The following is a 23,562-nucleotide window of genomic DNA, read 5'->3' as shown; positions in this document are numbered from 1 at the left end:
TTTTTCTCTCAGAATCTCGATGTGAACTTAGCAGTGAACAATCTTCTAAGCAGAGATGAGGATGATGGTGATGATGATGAAAACCCTGAGTATCTTCCTGGGGGTGAGACTGTTCATTGTCAGTAGACGTAAATATATTACATGAGTTTTATTTAGCATACATGTAATTAACAGTCAAGTGATTGAAATAAGCTATAAAGCATGTTACAATTGTGGAAAACTGTCTTTCTTTTGTGGTCTTCAGATGACCTGATGTCATTGCTAGATGCTGGTGTCCATGTTGATGACCCATCATTTGTAGTTGATCCAGAGGCCATATTTTCAGAAGACATGTTCTATAGCTCTCAGTATGGAACAATACATCGGCGTCCTAATAGCAGCGCTCGTGCCTCACGGACTGCTGCTGAGCGAGAGGCAGATCGTGACAGGGAGAGAACCAGAGAGAGGGAGGCACTGAGGAGGGAAAGAGATCGATGGCTTGGGAACATACACGCAGGGGGTCTTGACTGTGGGACGTCAAGCAATGTCCCCAAACAACCACCCCAGGATAAGTTATCATCTCAGAGTTTCTCTGCTGATCCTGTGAGTGTTGCAGATCTTCTCCAGTGGTGGCCACCAGACTTGGTAAGAAAAAAATCATGAATCGATTCATCACTGATGACATGATCCATGTCAATAAAAAAAAAAAAACAGTTCAAGATAAATACAAAACAGGGACCAACCTCTTTTTTAGACTAGCCTCTTACTAAGCAAGCATAAGGGCTGTACCAGGGAATATTGACCAGAGGTTGAGCACTTGGCTCATATATTTCCCAGTACAACTCAAGTTAGCAAGGTTGGTGTTGTGGTTTATTATATCCGTGTACAAAACAAAACAAAATTCATGGTTCATAACTATTTCCATGGAAATGGTCTTAATTGCATAAGTCTGATTAAGAAAGAACCAATCAGAATGCTTGAATTTGCCGCGGGACTACCTTGCGATATGTTACTGTAGTTACAGTGTACATGTGTAGAGATTACTGATCAAACAGCTGCTGATCTGAACTTTTCATAAACTATGCAACATTCTTCTGTAGGATGGTCACTTCACACGCTTTACACACATTGCTGCCATGTACTCAGAGCTGGTCTGTGTTGGAGCAGATGGCAAGCTGTATCAATGGAAATGGGAAGATCCACTGCCTTACAGAGAACAAGATGTTGTATATCACCCCAGGGTCAAAGCTCTCGGGCTCGTGGACGAAAAGGTTGTATCAGTGTCTGCATCCTCCATAAGAGCTTCTGTTCTCACAGAGTCTGGCAAGGTAAAATATGGGCATGTGCTCAAAAACTGATATTTTGGACAGTAACAGCAAGATCAGCTATAGTTTGTTCATTAAAAGAGGTATACAGTGTACTTAATAAGTGTATTGCAAGCAATTCAGATAGGTAACATTTCAATTATTTTATCAAAATTTGTAGTGAAATTGGAAGAGAGCTATGAAGAGTTTGTAAGTCACAAGGTTAAAACAAGTGATTGAGTAATTCTTACATGTACATGTACATGTATGTGTGGTCTTGCAAATCCCTTAATAAGGTTTTCTTAAACTAAAAACCATGATTGCATTTTCAAGGTGATATTATAAATTTCCAATTGACTTTGTCATTTTATTTTTCATTTTTTCTTTTTTTTCACATACAAGTCATGATATTTAATAATACATGTAGAATAGTCACCCTTGGCCATTCATGTAAAATTAGATTTTGCTTGATTGAAGTACATGCAATGTAACTGACTGAAAATTATTCCTTCATCTTAATCAGTCCAGTTATATTAGAGCGGTTTTCAATTGAGTGTCGAAAGTAATTGAACAATTACTTTGGTTTTGGTTTTACTACGGTTTGAGATTGGCTGAGCAGTCTAATTGGTATGCAATTGGTTTGGTTTTGGTTTTACCACACTCATTTAAAAACTGCTCTAATATTAAAATAATTATATTTAATTTGAATCTGTGTTTAAACTTATTATGACTAATTTAATCATTTATTTCCTGCAGGTTGCTACTTGGATTGATGAAACCCTCAGCTCTATTGCTAGCAAACTGGAACATACAACTCAAGGATTTGCCGAGTTCTCTGGAGACAAAGTTGTAGCCATTCACACATGCTCTCTTTACACTTGTGCCCAGATGTCGTCAGGGGCATTGTACTGGTGGTAAGTGATCAAATCCATGCAAAGCCTTTTTGTATCCTAATTAGTAAATTCTACAGTCACATCGATGTATTAATTTGCAAACATCAACTGCCCAGAACAGTGTATAGTATATCAATTCTGGTTTCTCTTGGATCTAGTAAACTGTCTGTGTACATATTGCATTTAGGTCGTTGCATTACAGTTTATGACGTGAAAAGTAAATAAATTAACAGATGCTGAGGTTAAAAAGTCCGAAAACCTCAGTCTCTAAATTTAATAATTGAAGGGGCACACAGGATAAGGACTTAAGTGAATGTTAATCTATATGATGTCAAACTATATTAAGTTTATGTTTCACAGGGGAATACAGGGGAATTTGGAGGGAAAATCTAGCAATTTATCAGAAGCCACTTCGGGTTTTTTTTTCAGGCACCCGTTCAGTTATCTTGACAATAATTTCAGACTTGCTGTACTCAATATTGTATGCAACTGCAAACAACGTTTGAGAATCATAACACTTTCAACCTCTTCATTCACTTGAACGTGGAAATAACTACATAATGTACTGGTGTATAATATTACCGTATTTTCCAGTGTATAAGTCGACCTTTCAAGACCTAAAAATCAGTCTGAAAATTCACCCTCAACTTATACATGGGTAAAAAAACTTGAGATTCATGCACAAGTTAAGTAATTAGCATAATAATTGTCTTTCAGTGTTAACAAACATGTAATAAACGGCAGCACAGTTTACAACGTACATTCGCTTAGTGATCTGTTTCTCTATATCAGAGCTTCTGAAATTCATCAATATTTGTCTGTCAAATGTTAACCTGAATGTTGTAGATACTCACTGGCTCAATTTTGTCATAAAGAACCAATATTTTTGCTGTAAGTAAAGCTGTAAGGCTGCTCAGAAAACATCTTTCGCATTTCGAACTTTTCTGCTTAGTAACCTGGCAGGATACGGTCTCAACAGATTTCAAGGCTTGGCTACCAAGTATTACAACGCACGCTTTGCACTTTGTTTATCGAGTCGTTTTGAAAGAGTCCTGAGTTTCTTTGGTGTTTTCCCTGTCTTCTAAAGCCACTTTGTATCTCTACACACTTAAAAAGGTTCGTTTGAAATCATCATGTTTGATTTTGTGAGCATTTCACAAAAATTATCGTCAAAAAGCCCGCATACACTCATGTTGCTAAACTGGGTAAAACGCTTGTGTACGTGCCATAATAAGCTTAGTAAAACTTCAGGTTGAAACTTGCTGCGATTTGTTCGCATATCCGCAGTAGCTGAAAGAAAATTCTAAGAAATACAAGAAGAGCTTTCCAAGAAATTCTTACCTGGAAATGAAGAAAATCTTGTTTTTGGCCTCAAAAATTGGGGGTCGACTTATACACAGGATCGACTATTACATGGGATCGACTATTACACGAGTAAACACAGTACATACATGTGTGCTTTACCATAGGGGTGTACTTCCATTTGAGCAAAGAAAGAAACTATTAGAAAAAGCTCGGGCCAGGGCAAGAAGAAACCGCACTACCTTCACCAGCTGCATAGTACGAGGAGTTCAGGTAATCCATGCCAAGAGTGAAACTTAACAGTAAACAGAGAGAAAATTTAAATCTTGGAATAATCGTATGAAAGGATTTGATGGATGCATTACTTAATTACGTATGTCTATGTGCACTACTATAACTATATCAGGGTTAGGGTTAGCTTAGCTTACTATAGTTCAAATTTGTTACCCCCAGTTTACACCCTTTGACTTAAACAGATTAGCCAACAGAATTCACAGACATCATAAAAAGAACCAAACTAACAATAGGCAGCTGATTATTTGAAAGATTAACTTCCCTTTCAATGTCTCCTAATCAGAAAATTTATGCTCTTGGGAAACCTCTTGGATTATGAAAAAGAGGTGTGTGCAAGGCATTCAAAGAGCAAGAGGGTTTTGTTTCCTATAAGACCCCTCTGTTTGTCAGGTTTTTAAGGTGTCAGTTGTCAAAAAGAGTCTTTTAAAGGCTACTTACTCCTTTGTAGTACTCATCACATTTAATTGAAACTTCAAATAATTGAAATCATGATCAGAAGTTCAACTACAACATAGTTGTCAACATCCCCCTTTCCCCTTTCAGTGTTGAATTTCATGTATCAGTTCGGAGTGTTTATCAATACTGTGCAGGGTTTGGTATGGGCAGACTGTTATGAAAATGAGATTTATGACAAAGATTGTTAGTATGATCAAAAATTAAAATTGTGAATCACTGATAAGTGGACTCATAGGGCTCAACCATTCTCTGTAATGTTGCAGATTTTAACTAGATAAGTGAAAGTTGGTTCTACAAAGTGTTAGACAAGTGTGAACAGTACATGTATGCCTGTTACAGCATATGGTTACAATGTACAAGTGTTTCTTGTGAACATTATACAGAACTTGTAGTACCATGATAGAAAGGTGTTAGCTGCACATAAAATCTTGTACCAACTTAACAACTGCTGAAGTATTGCTTTTCTTCAACATCAGGTCTGCTTACGTAGCTGTCCTTTGTATCATCCTGGTTCTATTGGTTTCAACATCTCTTCTGGTATCCCTCGTATGGGACAGTTATTAGAATCGGCATGGAATCTGGATGAGAAGTGCCGCTTTAAAGTGCTGCCACTAGGAAATGAAGAATCTCCTAATCCACCACTTATTGAGGAACAAGACAGTGATGTTCCTGGCTCTCTTGGCCTGAGTGAGTTTAATTTAATGGAAGCTGATATATAGCTAGAGAGTCAAGGACTACATGTACACCCCATGGTTGATTCAAGTCATGAAATACATGTACACATATATTAGCACGTGTAGGTTTTGGATGGCCAATATGACTTAATTTCGGTTACAAGTGCAGCAAATGCACTTCAGGCATTAATTACATATTCTTGCATTTTGATTGGTTCTAACTTATTATCTATTGGAAGACCTGTAGGTAATGCATAGACGATGTCATTAACATTTTTTTTCCCTTCTTTACTGTGTAAAACAAGTAGACTCCATGTTGCTGTGCATCTATGAACATACATATATACATAAACTTTATTGTTTCTTGAATTGAAGAGTAGCTTTATACAAGCAAATTTTTCTGAGAGAAAAAAATAACAAAAGAAATCAACCTAATATACAGTAACAAACAAACAATGTATTCAGTAATAGATTACAGATGACGTCAAATTGCGGTAAGAACATCAGCAACATACTCACCTAACAGCTCTTGTGCCACTATTTTGGTCCTACCACATTTTGACATCATCTGTAATCTATGACTAAACAGACTCACCAGAACATGGAATCTATTGGTTAATTTTATCACATATTATAGTTCAGATAGGACCCTACGCACACTCTGATTGGTGGAAAAACCCATGTTTTATCAGAGCATAAAACATAGAAAAAGCACATTTTATTGTTTTTCGCCACATTACCGCTATATCACAAAGCAAATGAAGAAGCCTAAGCTAGTATAATATTACACTGTGATAAAACTCAATGGGCATTTGAAATTATGAGGCAGCCAAGATTGAAATACCTACCAGCAATTTTCACAGTTTATCGGGTTTTAGCTACTGTCTCAAAAGAACTAGCAATTACTACTAGTTCATTTTAGACAATAATGAAAACAAGAGTAAACTGTATAAATTGTTGCAAGGTATTTCAATGCTTGTTGCCTCGATGTTTTCCAAAATTAAAGTCACTTAGGGCTTTATTCCACTCACCCCTTCAATATTGTGAATTCAAATGTAGGATTAGTGTTTTTAAATTTTTTAGTTGTCATTTGTAGAGCGTAAAAAGGATCCATCAGTAGAGGCAGCAGAAGATAAATCTGTTCAGGATTGGGATTTGAAAGATGTTATTTTTGTAGAAGATAAACGTAACATTCCTGTTGGAAAAGTACTTAAAGTAAGTGTATCTAGCTTTTTTTTAGAAGGACGCAGTGTAGTTTATGGAAATATCCCAGCTTACAGTATCTCAGTGCATATGAACTCTCAACAAAATGGTGTTACATTTGTACTTGAACTGTTGATACCACTTATATAGTGTTAATTTACGATAATTGGATAGGTTAGATTTATTTTTGATTGAGTGTTGGGAAAACAAAATTATCAGTAATGGGCTTTGCTTTACTTACACCTTGTTATTGATAACACTTCTAACATTTAGTACCCAACCAATCAGCCTGGCAAAAGGCAAAACCCAAATGAGGACAAGAAAATGCAAGGCAGTTATTTCAATGCATTGCATTATTTTGTTTTCCAGGTGGATGGACCTTATGCTGCTGTCAAGTTTCCACCCAAAGATAGTGCTCTTCAGGCTGCAGCTGCAGCTCTCTCAAATGAAGAAGCCAGCGGATCTCTTCTGCAAGATGTACGTCTTCTCCGCAAGGATGAACTTCAGGTGACTGCTATGTTTAATCGGTTGTTTCATCCTATCAGTTCATTCATGTAACAAAGTTTTGTTCAAAAATATCTTATTACTAGTTAACATGACTGTAAAACTAACAGTATTTTCAGCCTTAGACTGCATGTGCGTGCACTATAGCTAGCTACCAGAGTTCCATAGTTTATTCATGTGGCACCAAACTGATAATCTGATAATTATATGTAAGATATGATAATGTGTAAAAATTAATTGCACTTTTTAATTTCCTGGCAATCTCTGTACATAAATAATGAATGTAATGCTTGGTTTTTCGTTATAGCTGGTTAAGTCATCTGCTGCAAACAAGATTCCTGACTGTATTCAACGCACACCAAAACTTTTATCTGTCCCCTCAGGTGCTAAACCTCTGGCTGTGACTGTTAACTGCAAAGGTACAATTAGTTTACTCTTACATGTAGTTATGATAACTTTGTCTTACTTAACTTTGATATATGTGATTATATTTCACAAACTCCGCTTGAAATATATGAGAATAAATCAGGTATTTCTCCGCTTACTTGTGCTTCGATCCACTCTTTTAATGCCCCAAGGGGTACCTGCCTAAGAAAACTAAATGCATGATGTAATCCCATCAAGACCCGGGAGCACTAACCATGTGCTCCCAGGATTCCTGGCAGCTTTTTTTGCTGTGCTTCAATCCTATAGACAGGTAAGTATTTTTCACTCATATTCGAGCTTTTATTTCTCCCCTTCTTTTGTCGCTCTTGCTTAAAATTTCCTTGCAGGAATCAACCTACAGTGGTTTCCTTCAACTACAGCGTTTTTTTGAGGCCAGATACGATGCCTTCACATCGCAAGCGTAAATCACGTTCACCTTTCCACCATTCGCACGATCGGGACTTGCCATCTAACTCACCCAAACATCTTTGTTCAAAGGACAACAACAAGCTGGAGTACATTCTGAAGTCTCTTGAGACCCTTAAAAATGATGTTTCCAACTGTAATAGCCATTTGGCCCTTTTTGAGTCCCGGCTTTTGCACCAGATCATGAAGTTGACTGCGACGCCATTTCCTTGATGGTTTCTGAAGACCCCGCGTTTGAGTCTGTCAATGGCGATGAGGCTTTTCAGCCATCAGCTGAGGCAGAATTGTCGCCCAATGGGGCTACTAAGCCACCAAACAAGGCCTCTGAGCTGCCAAAGAAGGCTGTTAAGCTACCAAACGACACCTTGAGTACAGGCGATACAAAATCCGGGGTCAAATGACAACGCCGACTCCGCATGTTATGACCCCGACACTTCTGTCACATCCTGGAAACCATCCAAGGTGTTTTCTTCATTCTTGGACAAAAGCTTCCGAAGGAAACTCAGTTACGATCAAGTTTTGGATATTTTGGAAACTAGCAGTGTCCTATCTGTTCACGCTTTAGCGTAGCCTACACTTTATACTACGATCAGCAACCAAATTTCAAACCCTCAAACCAAGAAATATGTACAAGAACGTGATAAGGAACTTACCTCTGTTCAGCATTCTTTACTTAATGCCACTGGCCCTCTTTGCTGTCTACATGATGCACTTGAATCAAAGGAAACTATCTCTAATGAAGATGTTAAGTTTATGTTAGAGCAGGCACTATGCCTTCTTGGCTCAGCTAATTATCAGTTGTCAGTATTGAGATGAAAGAAGGTTTTAGCAGCTATTAATAAGGCCAAGATTAATTTAGGGGACCTCCCTTTACCTAATGCTAAGAAAATGCTTTTTGGGGATGACTTTCCCTCCCTTGCCTCAAAGTAGGCTGACCTATTATGTGGCCTCTCTAAAACCCTCTCATCAAATACAGGGCGCCGATTTCCACAGAGATCTGGCCCTTCCCAACATTTTGGATCTAGAAGAGCCCCCATGTGACACACCTTCCACTCTGCAAAGTATGCCCAAACCCGGGCAAAAAACTGCTTTTTCTCATCCTCAAAGGACGGCCCAACAAGAATCAACCGGCACCTATCCCAGCGGGAGCAAACAACTTCAGACCCAGAAATTCTAAGTATTGTAAAGGTCTTTCAAATAGATTTTCATTCACCCCCAGTTCAGTCTTGCCCTCCTGTTACAAGAGCAGGTCCATCAGAAACTCAGTTGATCAATGCAGAAGTCCAGGAACTGTTAAAGAAAGGAGCTATTCAGGAGGTCAACCCTTCAGACGAAGGCTTCTACAGCTGTCTTTTTCTTGTTCTGAAGTAAGAAGGGACTTAAAGACCTGTAATAGATTGGGTTCATTAAACTGATTTGTTCGCAACTCTCACTTCCAGATGTAAAACCTTCATTGTTTGAAAACCCATCTCAGGAGGGGAGACTACATGACAAGTATCGATCTAAAAGTCACCTATTTTTCTGTTCTCATGCACGAATCCTCTCAAAGGTTTCTCCGTTTCATCTGGGGTAGCAAACATTACACCTTACAGGGTCTTCCTTTTGGGCTAAGTTCAGCACCCCGAATCTTCACCAAACTTCTGAAACCTGTAGCCGCCTTCTGAGGAAGCGGGGGTACCAAATCATAGTATACTTGGACGACTATACTTTGACATCTAACTCAAATGACATTAACTCTATTGCGATCACTGGACTTCCTCTTCCTCTTGTTGTCTTGCCACTTGGGTAGCCCCTTTGCATCTTGGGGCTGTTCAAATTCTGCTTATCCAAACCTTGAGAGACCACCTGTTCAATTTCAACTGTCAACTCCCAACACTCAACTCCCAAGCTCGGGCAGAACTAACCTGGTGGATACACAATTTAAACAAGGTCAATGGCAGCCCTGTTTCTCCCCCACCTCCTGATCTAACAATTCTCTCAGATGGTTCTATGCAAGGTTGGGGCACAACACGTCAGGGCAAATCCACCAATGACAAATGGTCCAGTCAGGAGTCAACTCGACACATCAACTTTCTGGAACTGAAAGCAGCATTTCTTGTCCTAAAAACATTCCTCAAGGGCCAGTCTCACAAGGTTGTACTGTTGAAGATGGACAACTCCTCTGCAGTTGCTTACATAAACAGTTCCTCTGATGTCCTTAACTCTGGAGATCTGGAATTGGTGTCTTCACAGAGACATCCTCATTTCTGCACAGCATGTCCCTGGAAAAGAAAATGCCATCGCCGACCAAGGGTCTTGTACCATCCTAGATTCCAGCGACTGGCTACGTGACCCAAAGGTAATCACACCCTTCCTTACAAATTGCAACACAGATCTGTTTGCCAGTTGCCTAACAGCTCAACTATCTCAATACATCAGTTGGAGACCAGATCCAGGAGCATTTCATATAGATGCCCCAACTCTACACTGGAATTCTCTGAAGGGTTATGCCTTTCCCCCTTTCAACCTCATTCCAGTAGTTCTCAACAAGGTAATTCAGGACAATACAGATCTAGTGCTTGTAGCACCAATATGTGACCTTTCACACAAAAACGTGCATTAACGTCTTTCCGTTACATGGGTGAAACAAACGGCCATTGAACGGGTTGCAAACGGGTCACCAAGCCGTTTGAAATGGTTTCAATGAGTGTTCGAACAGGTGATTAAGTATTCCGAACAGGTAGCCTAACCGTTTGAACGGCTCAGGAAAAATTGCGAATGGGTAGCCTAACTGTTTGAACCGCTCAGGAAAAATTGCGAATGGGTAACCTAACTGTTCGAACAGCTCAGGAAAAATTGCGAACGGGTAACCTAACCGTTCGAACGACTCAGGAAGAATTGCGAACGGGTAGTGTAACTGTTCGAACAGCTTGTAAAACATTCCGAACGGGTAACGGAACCATTCGAACAGCTCATAAAAGAATTTCAAACGGTTGATCTAAACGTTCGAACGGCTCATGAAATCTTCGAACGAGCAGTCACGAACGGTTTGTAAACTTGATGATTATAATTGGTTTCACTTAAAAATAGTTTCAAACAGATGGCTTTTAATCATTGAAACTGCTCCTGTTACTACTTTATTTCACCACTGAGAGCCAAAGAAAGTAAACTTGAAATGCAGAGAACATTCGTAACTGAGTTTGCTGAAGCAGATCGAAAAAGCTGAATTCTTTTATACACAGTCGTTTATGGGAGTCTTTGTCAATTCTTTGTCTTTCAGTACAGCCCAAAGATAATGCATGCGCAAGAACTTCTTTTTGCGTCCGCAAGCGGGCAACTTCTTGCGGCTTCTTGGTGAAAAGTCTAAACCTTGTTGAAGTCATTTTTGGTGAGAGTTTTCATTCACGTATAAATCATTCGGTAGATTTTATCACTGACGGTGGAAGATTTTGGTCACGTGCGAGCAACATGTGAATCAAGAATGTCTCAAAATAACTTTACAGCTTGAGACAGAGATAAGGCCTTTGGCAACAACAGTTTAGCAACAGTGCATTTTCATCGCCTGGGTTTGCTTTGTTTTCTTGTTCGGCGACATGGAGGAAATTTCACTGTTTACAATTATTATTACAATGTGTCCCGGAGTCCCAGACCCGCGGTGTGGTAGCGGCGTGAAATCCCGCGTGAAATGAGCTCGTTTGAAATGACTTTTTCTGTCCAGGATGTCCCTTGTGGCAAAGGTTAAAAAAACAACATATTTACTGGGAAGTGTAACCCAAATTTTAAAATAAGCAAGCTTCTCAGTCGACGAAAACAAGCACAGGACTATGCATGCATGACAAAAGCGTGACTCAGTTTTCACGCATCAGTAATGTTTGAAATTTGATGCAAATTCAGGGCGTCACAACAACATGATTGTTATCTTACCTACTCAAGCTCAGTGCTGCTGTTCTAAAGGTTTCATTCAGTGGATTCTCTTCGAAATAAGAGGAATGCACAAGGCAGACTCGTGAGATTTCGGTGTTCAGAAAATCATTTAAAGTGTCTGTGCTTATCACAACCATAGTTACACCGGTAATGTTTATTAAACCGCATTGTAAACAGGGTAGAATTTAAGAAGTTCGCATCTACAGGCGACTTTCAAGTTTCCTGCAAGAGTTCTTTGCCTGTAATAATAACTTTGCGAGAAGTTTTTAAAGAAATTTACAACATCGTAGTTCTCAGTTGTTTACACACACAGCGGTTCAGTGTGAGCTTTGAGTGAAAGTTGTCTTCGCTCACAGATTATGCAAGAAGAAGAAAACGAAAACAACACTTCTGAATCGGCATTCAGAAGCAAAAACCATTGGATCCCAGGCTAACTACACCGTAGTTCGATTTTTCTACTTGGACTGTTTCTTTATGAGCTTCATTATTTGGAGATATTTTGTGATTGTCGCATAATCTGCTAGCAGACTGTTCAAGTGATCAAAGGGATTTTATTCCGTGTATGTGACATGAACACGCGAGTACGCGAACAGGCAGAGACAACCGCACGTATGTCTTGATATTATTTTCCTGAAGAGATGATCAAAGCCGTTCAACGGTTTACTCAAGTCGTTTGAATTGATGGATGTTCCAGCGAACGGGTGAGCAAGTCGTTCGAACGGTTGATGTTTTTAACAAATGGGTGAACAAGTTGTTCGAACGGTTGGACATTTTTATCGAACGGGTGAGCAAGTCGTTCGAACGGATGGATGTTTTTACCAAACGGGTGAGCAAGTCGTTCGAACGGTTGGATGTTTTTAGGAAATGGGTGAGCAAGTCGTTCGAATGGCAGGACGTTTCTACCAAACAAGTGATCAAGCCGTTCGAACGGATGCAAATTTTTTGAATGGATGACCCAGGTCGTTCAAATGAATGCAAATTTCTCTCAGACGGCTTTCAAACAGCTTCTAAATGGAATTCCGTTCATGCACGTTTTTGCGTGAAAGGTCACATATGGCAAGCCCAACCACGATGGCCAATCCTGTTGAATCTTTTAGTCGGCAACTGTGTCCTCCTGCCACACAGTCCACATCTCTTGCAGGACCCCTCCAATCCGAACAGGATACATCCGATGTTCCCACGCCTTCATCTTAACCATGTGTCACATCTCCAACAATACTACCAGTATAATAGGTTACCAAATTGCTCCTCTCAGCAACGCAGTCCTCCACTCACAAGCCCTACCAGTCAGCATGGTCCCACTGGAGTAGCTGGTGTACTGAAGGGAAAATTAATCTTGTTTCAGCCCCACTCTCCGAAGTCCTTGAATTTCTAGCAAAGGCCTTTTCAGATGGTTTAGAGCACTGCTCCACAAATGTACTGTGCTCAGCTATCTCCTCAACACATTCAAAGATTGACAGCTTCCCTGTAGGTCATCACCCTTGTGTTACTAAGCTAATGAAGGGAATACTCAACTCCCACCCTCCAAAACCAAGGTACTCACATACTTGGGATGTCAAGAAGGTAGATAGATAGATAGATAGATAGATGAACTTTATTTAAACACGATGATAATTAAAGCTAAAAGCTTGTGGGGTCGTGTATTTAAATTTAACTTTGCTAAAAATTTAAAATTACGATTAAAATCTTTAGATTACAATTCCTAGATTTACAATAAAATTAATTATTTAATTAATTGCTAACTAGAACTATTACTAAGTTAATCTACTATATGATTACAATAAACTAACTAAAACTAATTGTATATAAAGTCACTATGTCTGTGGCGGGTTGTCGAAGCCGACAGGGCGTTAAAGTTAAAATCTTTAAAATAGGCTCTATTTACAACCTGCTTTCTAAGGTCAAAAAAGCTTGAAAAACTTTTATGTTGTTCGTGGTATAAAACTATGTTCCAAATGACAGATCCCTTATATCTAAGTGAGTCTTTCATAAATTGCGAGTTAAATCGTGGTATAGAAGAAAGTACTTTCCCTCGGAGCGAATAGCCGTGGCTGGGGTTTTCAAATATCGTTTTCATCAGGAGCTTGGGCAGGCTGTCGTTGTTTGCCTTATAAAATAGTCTTAGGATGTCAAGCTTATGATACAGGGAAAAGGTAGGCCACTGATCATATTTGAGCACGTCATTTGTCGACATGTCTTTGGGCAAGTTGAAAATGATTCTTGCCGCCCTGCAATGTAGTCTTTCTATAGAATCAAGTCTGTCGGAGTTACAACACGATCCCCACAAAACTAAACCGTATTTTACAGAGGGTAGTATTACTTTAAAATAAAAATCCTTTAGCACGCCCTTTGGAAGAAATCTGGATCGTTTCAGTAAGTTCAGTAAGGTGACAGCGCACCTAACTTCCTTAGGAAGCAACAGCTCTCTGTCCCTCAAGCACTCGTCAAGGAAACTTGTTATGCTCTTTGCCTTGGCTTGCCCAGAAAGGGCAGCTTCTCTGGCTAAATTAAATCTTAGATACCGTAAAATCCTCCCAGAGGGAGTTGTTTTCTCCTTTACTTCCCCTAGAAAGCGTGGTAACCCTAACTATTCAGGTCAGGCCTTCTTCGCTCATTTCCCTCACAATCGGAAACTTTGTCCTGTTGAAACTCTCTGTCACTACCTCAAGAAATGGCATCCAGTTTGCCCTACTCTTCCATGCCCCAAACCAGACCCTTTGCTCATCTCTTATATTAAGCCTTACAAACAGGTTTCCTCTGCTACCGTTGGGTGCTGGCTCGGGCTTACCATTAAAGATGTTGGAATCAACATGGAAATATTCAAGGCCCATTCAGTTCATTCATACATAATTTATTCTCATGTATTTCGACCGGAGTTTGTGAAATATAATTCCAATTATACCAGGGCCATGAAGCGGCCTGCCTGTATAATTGGAATTATATGAACAAATGAAGGGAGAAATATATGAACCCTTCCCTTAATCCCCCCTGTTATCTTTTCCACTGCTGCTTTGGCCAGTGTTGATTTTTTCCTTCTTCAGTCAGTGTTGAAAAGCTGCTAGGAATCCTGGGAGCACATGGTTAGTGCTCCCAGGTCTTGATGGGATTATATCATACATTTAGTTTCCTTGCAGGGGGGGGTACCTCTTGGGGCATTAAAAGTGTGGATCAAAGCACAAGCAGACAATACCTGATTTATTCTCATTTCTCCCTTCATTTGTTCATATAATCCCAATTATACAGGCAGGCCGCCTTGCGGCCCTGGTATAATTGGAATTGTCATGGTCTGTGTCCTAAGGCTGCAACATGTAGAAGTTGTTTGCTAGGTTACTACTGAATGTGAGAGGTACATGTAGATCATTTGAAAGCAAGGGAATGAGAGAGGGAGGAATGGGCAGATGAAAAGAGAGAGTGAGGAGAAATGTAAAAATACCTCCTTTCTAACGTCAGTCTGCCCTGAAAGGAGCTACCAGGGTGTGTCGCCATTTGCACATCTTGAAAAGTTTAATTAAAGTCTATACATGTCATTTTGAACCTGGCCAAAATAATTCAAAATGCCGTGACTGAGCTCCTTTGAAACCAAAAGAGCAAAGGCATTAGTGGTTGCTAGATTGACAGTGCACTTGTGTCTCTTGATGTGCAATAGAATTTGAGTTGCACCAAGGAGCTCCTGACCAGTAGTATAAATAAGCCACAAGAAAAAGTGTATTTTGTACTAGTTGCAGTAAATACCTGGCAATTTGTCTTTAATTTATTACTTCTAGTGGCATACATTTGTAGTAGTGTCAATGATTATTGTTTACTAACGTACAGGTGTATTGTTTTTATCTGCAGGAGTTCATGTGATGCTGAAGACTCCATCTGGTGTTCGTTACGCTCTTTATAGCTTGGCATCTTCCAAACCCGAACCCGGTGGAACTATGCCAAAAGACTGTGCAACTTTCCTTAGTCAGCCTGGGTCCAGTGATATTCAGTTATACCCAACTGGAGATGTAAGAAATAAATCTCAATGCTATCATCTACTTTGTGATCTCTGTTAATAATGTTAGTAACGTTAGTAATGTTAGTAATGTTATTGACAGAGATCATGGGTAGATGGTTATTTTTATTGGCAACCCACATCTTTTGTTGACTTGACCTTGTGTTCTTGACAATATAGATATAAATAAAGCATTATTATTATCATTAGTATATACCACACAAGTGAATAGCAGTCTTCGTGCACGCTGATTGGCTAGCTTGGAGGTGATTAGCCAAGCACTATTCACCTCTGAGCAACCGAGGAAAAACAAAATGGCTTCCGTTTCAAATAAAGTTACTCTTAAACAAATAAAGTTACTCTTTGGTCCGCTATTTATTCAACTTGTGTGGTATATACTAAAACAATCGAAAGGCCGCGTGCAAGAACATCCCCTAGATTTTTCGGCCATTTTTGAAAGTGCTTAAAACTAGCTGAATTTTGGCATGTGGGCTTCGTTTCACCTGACAAACATTGCTCTGAAGTTTTTTTCGCTGGGTTGCTTTTCGTTCTCAAGAAATAACGTATGCAAAAAAGGCACACAGGGTGGCAAAACCGAGTGGTTTATTGCATACGCAATATCTCGAGAACGAAGCGAACTTTAGCGCGAAAACTACGGGACATTGCTTAACTTACCTGAACGAAGCTGCATGCGAAATTTGGAGCGTTTTCGACAAAGTTCACCTTTGATTAAAATACCTGACGCCCTTTTCCCACCGAGTCCTTCAAATAAACGAAGCCGGGCCTTTGTTATGATAAACAGAGCCGATCCTTTGTTATAATAGCCAAGCCAAGCCTTTGTTATAATTCGAAATCTCGCCTCGGTTTATTATAACAAAGGATCGGCCCGCCGTGACCGCAAGGACTTTGATTTTACTTAGAAACCAGCAAAATGTCAATTTTATGCAGCTTATATAAGCTCAAATTTGTTGATTTCAGGTCAAAAGTGCTTAAAATGTTGACTCATGTTAACGCGCGACGGCAAGGATGTTGATTTCTCTTAGAAAGCAGCAAAATGTCAATTTTACGCAACGTAAAAACTCAAAAATGTCGATTTTAGGTCAAAAAAGGTTTAAATGTTGATTTCATGTTAACCTGTGACCGTAGGGATGTTGATTTCACATAGAAAACAGCAAAATGTTAATTTTACGCAGCATATAAACTCAAAAATGTTGATTTCAGGGCTAAATAGGTAAAAAATGCTGATTTCACGTTAATGCGTGACGGCAAGGATGTTGATTTCACTTAGAAAACAGCAAATTGTTAATTTCACGCAACGTATAAGTTCAAAAATGTTAATTTCAGGTCTAAATAGGTAAAACTGCTGATTTCACATTAACGCGTGACGGCAAGGATGTCGATTTCACTTAGCAACGGCAAAATGTTAATTTCACGCAGCATATAAGCTCAAAAATGTTGATTTCAGGTCTAAATAGGTAAAAATGCTGATTTCACGTTAACGCGTGACGGCAAGGATGTTGATTTCACTTAGAAAACAGCAAAATGTTAATTTCACGCAACGTATAAGCTCAAAAATATTAATTTCAGGTCTAAATAGGTAAAAAAGCTGATTTCACGTTAACGCGTGACGGCAAGGATGTTGATTTCACTTAGAAAACGGCAAAATGTTAATTTCACGCAACGTATAAGCTCAAAAATGTTGATTTCAGGTCTAAATAGGTAAAAATGCTGATTTCACGTTAACGCGTGATGGCAAGGATGTTGATTTCACTTAGAAAACAGCAAAATGTTAATTTCACGCAACTTATAAGCTAAAAATTGTTAATTTCAGGTCTAAATACGTAAACATGTTGATTTCACGTAACGCGTGACGGAAAGGATGTTGGTTTCACTTAGAAAACAGCAAAATGTTAATTTCACGCAACTTACAAGCTCAAAAATGTTGATTTCAGGTTTAAATAGGTAAAATATGGCGGCCGGAAAATAGTGTTAACATCTGGAACTTACTTTGGTTATCTGGGACAATGATTATCTGCACTGAACAAATAAACATCAAATAAGCACTTTTCCAAATACAGCAATGTCTTAAATGGCTAAAAGTCACGAGATAAATACATATTTTTTGACAAACGCGATCGTAGCTTTATGTCACGCACCACCTAACAGATTAACAAATTAACCCTTCTGCGCAACGTACGGGTCTCCATACATCTGCATGTCCGCTGATCCCAGAAGTTCAAAACACTACAAATCATGCCGATATGAAATAAAATCAACGCAACCTGGATCACAGATCTATGTTACAATCGATCGCTACTTGTTGGCCATTATTACCTTTAAATGAAAAAAGCCGAAACAATCTAGTTACCAGTTTGAGAAACGCGAGCAGAACGTGATTGCAATGCATGCCGGGAAGGGTCTTTACACCTCGTGCGCGGGAAAACATGGCGGTCGATACAAGACAAATTTTATAAGTCAAAAACCAGTTCTCGCTTTCCAAACTTTGACACTAGCAACGCTTGGCAAATGGGCCACAACTCACGAGAGGGTATTTTTCTTGGGCAAGAACTGCTCTTGGACTTTGCTGCCTGGCTCGGTCTGACTTCGAACGCCGATAACACGATTACGGTATATCAGCTACCTTCGAAGTTTCAGAACACATTTTGATTCTTTAAAACGTGCTGATGACTTGCGGGTTTATCGAGGCTTTATGATGCCTCTCAACCACCAGGCAGGCACACAAGGTACTTTAACACTATGCTTAAGATATTAGTTGACAGAGCTCTAATGCGGCACATCTCTTTTTCGTTCGATGGTATTTCGTTTGCTGCTCGATCGATTCACGTGTTGTGTTTACGTCACAATAACCGATGTAAACAATCTGTTCCCAGATTTCCGCTCTATATACTATTTTCCTTTGACTTTAAGACAGCTAAGATTCAGTGGAATACACTATAAACAGTCTGCCTGTTTGCTGTTCAACAAAATAATGTTTCTTTTGTTTTTTGTTCAACAAAAGATCTCCAAAAGATGCTGCTTGGAAAACTGAGCTTTTTGCATACGTTATTTCTCGAGAACGAAGAGCGCCCCAGCCAAAAAAGATTCAGAGCAATGTTTCTCAGGTACAACGAAGCCTACATGCCAAAATTCAGCTATTTTTGAACACTTTCAAAATGCCCGAAAAATCTAGGGGACGTTCTTGCACGCGGCCTTTCAATTATTCATCTCAGTGTCGGTTAAAGTGGTGGATATTTGCCTCCACTTCGGTGAATAATCATTAATTATTATTAATAATAATAATTATTATTATTATTAGTCTTATTATTATTCTTATCATTATTATTATTATTATTATTATAAAATGCGTTAGAAGTGAGGTGATTTATTTATTGTAGGAAAAAACTTAAGGAACAAAAGAATTTCTGAATTTTTACCAGATACATGTAAGATTCAAGTTTGTGTGAAAAAGTATGCAATAAAGTTTTATTATTATTATTATTATTACTATTATCATTTATTATTATTATTATTATTATTATTATTATTATTATTATTATTAACTAAGTGTATTTACATGATCATCTTTTTAAGTACTCTCAAATTCTCTAAATCTGTTTGGAGGTTTTGCCTGTGCTATTGACTAGCCGGTGTAATTTGTTTACAAACAAATTTAACAAAGTGAATTGAAGTGGATCATCAGATGTAAAATGACCATGAGACTAATCAGAGTTCTCATTAAATGTATTATACTCCATATTAACATTGCACTTGTTTCTTTGCACTTATTTTTTTTCTGGTACCGTTTCTTTTCAGGATTCTTTAATTATGATGACAGACACCAATGGAGCACTTTTCCCTCTGTCAAAGAACTTTCTTGGTACTGTTAAAGATCCTGCCTGGACGGTAAGCAATCTGTGTGTTGTCCAGTTGTATCCTAGATAATAGAAAAATGCTGCTGATGTTTCTGTCAATACATGTGAAAGCAAGAGTGGAATTTTTGAAGGACAACAACATAGAAATGCCACAAGAATACAAGTGCCAAGTTCGATGACAGGTGTTTTTAGTTCTGTCAAAATTTCAAGAGTATTTCTTTTATTCTTGTATATGTTGCTCAATAGACACATGGGAAAATGTGCTTAATATCTCATTTAGAAAATGCTGTAAAAATGAAGAAGTGGAAAATCTCATGTTTGTATGGACTGTAAAATTATTTGCCTTTGTTTCCATGATCAAATTGCCAGCATCTGGGGCTAACCAGTCCTCTGTTAAGACACGTGTCACACACAAGATTAAAGAGCATGGGCTGCAGTGTTTCTTCAGGTTATTGCATACAAGGTTAGCTACTGTCTTGTCTTGTTACAGCAGCTACATGTATATGATGTTCTCTTTATCTTTATTGTCTCTGTTAGGATCTTCCCCCTTTACAAAGCCTTGGAGTGGGTGTCACATCTCTGAAACCAGGAACGGAGTATAAAGCCAGGGCTCTTGTTGTTGTACTAGCAGTACAGGTAAGTTACTTATGGCATGTTTTGTGGATGTGATATTCAGTGTTCAGTGTTCTTTGCTTGGATGTGACTTGTGTGTGAAGTTTGCGGGCCTAGTGTTAGTGGATTGTACTCAGGATGAAGAGTTTGTTGTTGGCTGTAGTCACTATGTTGACACATTACTCCTGTTGTTGTTACCTTCACACTCGTGGAGACTCATTACTCTCACAGTATCTCTCTCCAACTAACAGTATGCACGAGATGCAGTACCCACCAAACTACATAGGGAGGGCAACCATACAAAAATGCTTCAATGGTGTTACCTGTGATAGACATGACAAATAATACTCTTCTCACTTGTTATGGTGATTGTGGAAACTAAGAGTTAGGGCCAACCTATATCTAAGTTAATGGAAGGAAATGGTTGTGAAGCCCATGTTTATGATGACTTGGCTTTTTTTCACTATGCCCAAAACACAAGGTGTGAGGAACTAACCAATAGAAACATTTTCAAATGGTTATGTAATTAGTCCATGGTGTCTGAGCACGAAACAAAAGATAGTCCATGGCTGGGGACCTTCCATGATCATAAAGTGTTGATTTTTTGTTTTATCCTTTGAAGTGTGCTGGGCTTCATAACCATTCCCCTCTATTAAGTACATGTATGCCTACACATAAAAAAGTTGAAGAACAAAAACAACAACAACAACAAAAAACTGAACAGTGCCCCATTTTAGTTGTTTGACAAATTGCTCCAGCAACATTATTTGAGAACATCCATAACTTTACTTATATTAGTCCTTATTGACAGCCTGACCTTTGCTGCCAACTAGCACTCAACCTTGAAAGCCCTCATTAGAGTTAACCTTACTACTACTTAATGGCAGATAGTGGTACATCAATAAAAAAAATTAAAAAAACTATTCTGTTATATAGACTCAACAGTTGATGTGCCATGTTCTCAAGTGTGACTATGAAGCTATTAAGCAGTTTCTTGATTCCATGGAATTAGATCCTGGTAAGTAAATGATGTTGTTATAAATAGAATTTAGCTACAGTATGTAGTATGTAGTATGTAGTATGTAGTATGTAGTATGTACAGTGTAATTATCGTTTTGACTGACATATGTCTTGGCCAATTTGTTGTATTCAGTTCACTGTGATATGTTCTTTATAGCTTGAAGTATTAGGGTAGGGACTTTATGTGGCTGTGTTTATTTGTTAACAACATTTCTGTAGCCAGTTAATTGACTTTATGGACTGCATTGAATTTCTATTTCCATGGGTGCCAATCAAACCTCTGTAATGTTATGGCAGAGATCAGAAAGATAACTTTTTATTCCAGCTAACGAGTACAAGCACGTGTATATTCTGTCTCGTCCTACTGCGCATGCTCCAAACCTGATATGTTTACATCTCCACCCTAAAAACTTTGCCGGGTGAAAGAAACAAACTTGGTCTCTAAATTGGAACCTAAATAACGCAAGTATTGTTCAAATTGAATCCAACGCAACAAAATTCTCAGACGGCTAAGCCGAGTTGTTCTGATTAACAAAGTTTAAAGGTCCAGCCTTAATGGCTTCTTTACAACACGACCACTTCTGGTTGTCAGATGTTGGTCGGCACTTCCCTCACCAACTGTAGCTGGTTTCTGGGGTGTCTGGGGTAATCCTGGTGACGGGACTTGGTGAGATGTAAATGTAGGTGCACTGGGCTGTGGTGGATTGTCTTGGCTAGAGAGCAGTTGACCTTCAAGGCTTGGTGCTACTTGGCCTGACGGTTTTAACTGTATTCTGTTGCGCCTTAGTTCAGAACCACTGTTTGTCTCTACAATGTAGGATCTTGGCTGGTTCATTTGCTCTTTCAGTGTTGCCGGAGTCCAGGTCTTGGTTTTTGGTTGAAACACCGATACTGGTTGGCCTGGTACTAGCTTTTGTAGCTCGAGTGTGGACTTGCCATCATGCTACTGTTTCTGAACATCTTGGCGGTGCTGCAGCTGATCTTGGTGGCATTCTTTTGCTTGTGACCGTTGGAGTCGTCCACTGCTGGGTAGTTGTGTGCGATATTCTCTATTGTTCAGTAACTTGGCTGGTGATGGTAAGTTGCTATCGACAGGCGTGGCCCGGTATGACAACAGCGCAAGATACGGGTCCTGTCCTACAGCCTCAGACTTCCTTAGAAGGTTCTTTACGGTTTGTACCATCCTTTCTATGAATCCATCGCTCTTTGGATACACTGGTGAGCTAGTAATGTGATTGATACCCCATTGGTCACAGAACGCTGCAAATTCCTTGCTGCTGTATTGAGGGCCATTGTCAGATACCAGGGATTCTGGTATACCATGTTCTGCAAAGATTGATTTGAGGTGGTTGATTATTGCAGCAGATGTCGTTGAGCTCAACTTTCTAACGATGGGGTATTTGCTGTAATAGTCTGCGACTAGTAAGTATTGAGCACCTCCATAGTCGAACAGATCGCATCCAAGCCTCTGCCATGGATAACTGGGTACATTGTGTGGATGCAATGTTTCTTTTGGTTGCTGTTTGGAGAACTGTGCGCATGTCGGACAGTTCTCTGTCATCTGTTTGATGTCCCTTGATATGCCTGGCCAAAACAGGCTCTCCCTTGCTCTCAGGAGACACTTCTCTGTTCCCATATGTCCTTGGTGTATGATTTGTAACATCTGTGGGCGTAGCTTACTGGGAATTACGAGTTTGTGTCCCTTGAGAATGAGGCCATTTTCAACACTCAGGTCCTCTCTGAAGTTCCAGAACTCTTTCAGGTCTTGTGGGCACTCATTTGGATATTCTGGCCATCCATGATGCACGACATCTTTTAAGTGACTGAGTACAACGTCTTGATCAGTGTACTCTCGTACTTCATCTAGTTTGGCAGGGCTGGCTGGCAGTGTTCGAGAGATTGTGTCCAGTTCCACCACGGGGACTTCGTTGTCTTCTGCAGGGGGCTCCATGTGGCTAATCCTGGAAAGGGCGTCTGCTATCACGTTGCTTTTTCCTTGAATGTACCTGATCTCCACGTTGTATTTGGCCATTTTAAGTAGGAGCCTCTGAAGGCGTGGTGGTGCGCTCGATATGCTCTTCTTCCAGATGCTTTCGAGCGGCTTGTGGTCAGTTTCGATGACCACCTTCTTACCAAATACGTAATGGTTAAGCTTTTCAAGCGACCAACAGGCAGCGAGTAACTCTCGCTCTATGTTGCTGTATCGAGACTCAGTTTCAGTTAGTGATCGACTGGCATAGCACACTGGTTTGCCCTCTTGCGTCAACACACATCCAATACCTTTAAGGCTTGCATCAGACTGGATTAGGTTCTCCTTTTCTGGGTCATAATAGGCTAGGACTGGTACTTCAGTGATTGCTTGTTTGAGGTTCTGGAATGCCCTTTGGTGTTCTGGTTGCCACACGAATGGTACATCTTTTTTCATCAGCTGTCGCACAGGTTCTGACACTTGGGCTAGAATGGGTGAGAACCTGTTCAGGTAGTTAATCATGCCCAAAAAGCACTGCAGCTCTGTAAGGTTCTTCGGGGATGGCATATCACGGATTGCTTTGATTTTGGTTTCGCCAGGGCGGATCCCGTCGGGGGTCCATGTGAGCCCGAAGAAGGATGCTTCCTTCACTTTAAACTGGAATTTGTCCGGGTTAAATCTCACCTTGTTCTCTCTTGCTGTGTCAAGGACAGTTAGTATGTGCTGATCATGTTGTGCTTCACCCG

The 23,562-nt window shown here is 39.6% G+C and overlaps 1 protein-coding gene across 2 annotated transcripts in view; it reads left to right on the top strand.

Annotated features, from left to right (window-relative positions):
* The window catches only part of LOC145495436 (E3 ubiquitin-protein ligase UBR5-like), a 64,973-nt gene that overhangs the window by 6,605 nt on the left and 34,806 nt on the right, over positions 1 to 23,562 (top strand). For both annotated transcript variants that reach the window (XM_081475049.1, XM_081475050.1), the window contains exons 9-21: positions 13 to 103; positions 245 to 624; positions 1,080 to 1,307; positions 2,040 to 2,197; positions 3,646 to 3,751; positions 4,705 to 4,915; positions 5,999 to 6,117; positions 6,475 to 6,612; positions 6,917 to 7,028; positions 15,199 to 15,356; positions 19,157 to 19,246; positions 19,753 to 19,851; positions 20,764 to 20,845. In XM_081475049.1, the coding sequence (XP_081331175.1) occupies positions 13 to 103; positions 245 to 624; positions 1,080 to 1,307; positions 2,040 to 2,197; positions 3,646 to 3,751; positions 4,705 to 4,915; positions 5,999 to 6,117; positions 6,475 to 6,612; positions 6,917 to 7,028; positions 15,199 to 15,356; positions 19,157 to 19,246; positions 19,753 to 19,851; positions 20,764 to 20,845 (1,972 nt within the window). The remainder of the gene's footprint in view (positions 1 to 12; positions 104 to 244; positions 625 to 1,079; positions 1,308 to 2,039; positions 2,198 to 3,645; positions 3,752 to 4,704; positions 4,916 to 5,998; positions 6,118 to 6,474; positions 6,613 to 6,916; positions 7,029 to 15,198; positions 15,357 to 19,156; positions 19,247 to 19,752; positions 19,852 to 20,763; positions 20,846 to 23,562) is intronic.

This window comes from Orbicella franksi, chromosome 8, assembly GCF_964199315.1.
Source record: "Orbicella franksi chromosome 8, jaOrbFran1.1, whole genome shotgun sequence".
Classification (NCBI taxonomy): Eukaryota; Metazoa; Cnidaria; class Anthozoa; order Scleractinia; family Merulinidae; genus Orbicella; species Orbicella franksi.
This window is presented reverse-complemented; position numbering and strand designations above follow the sequence as displayed.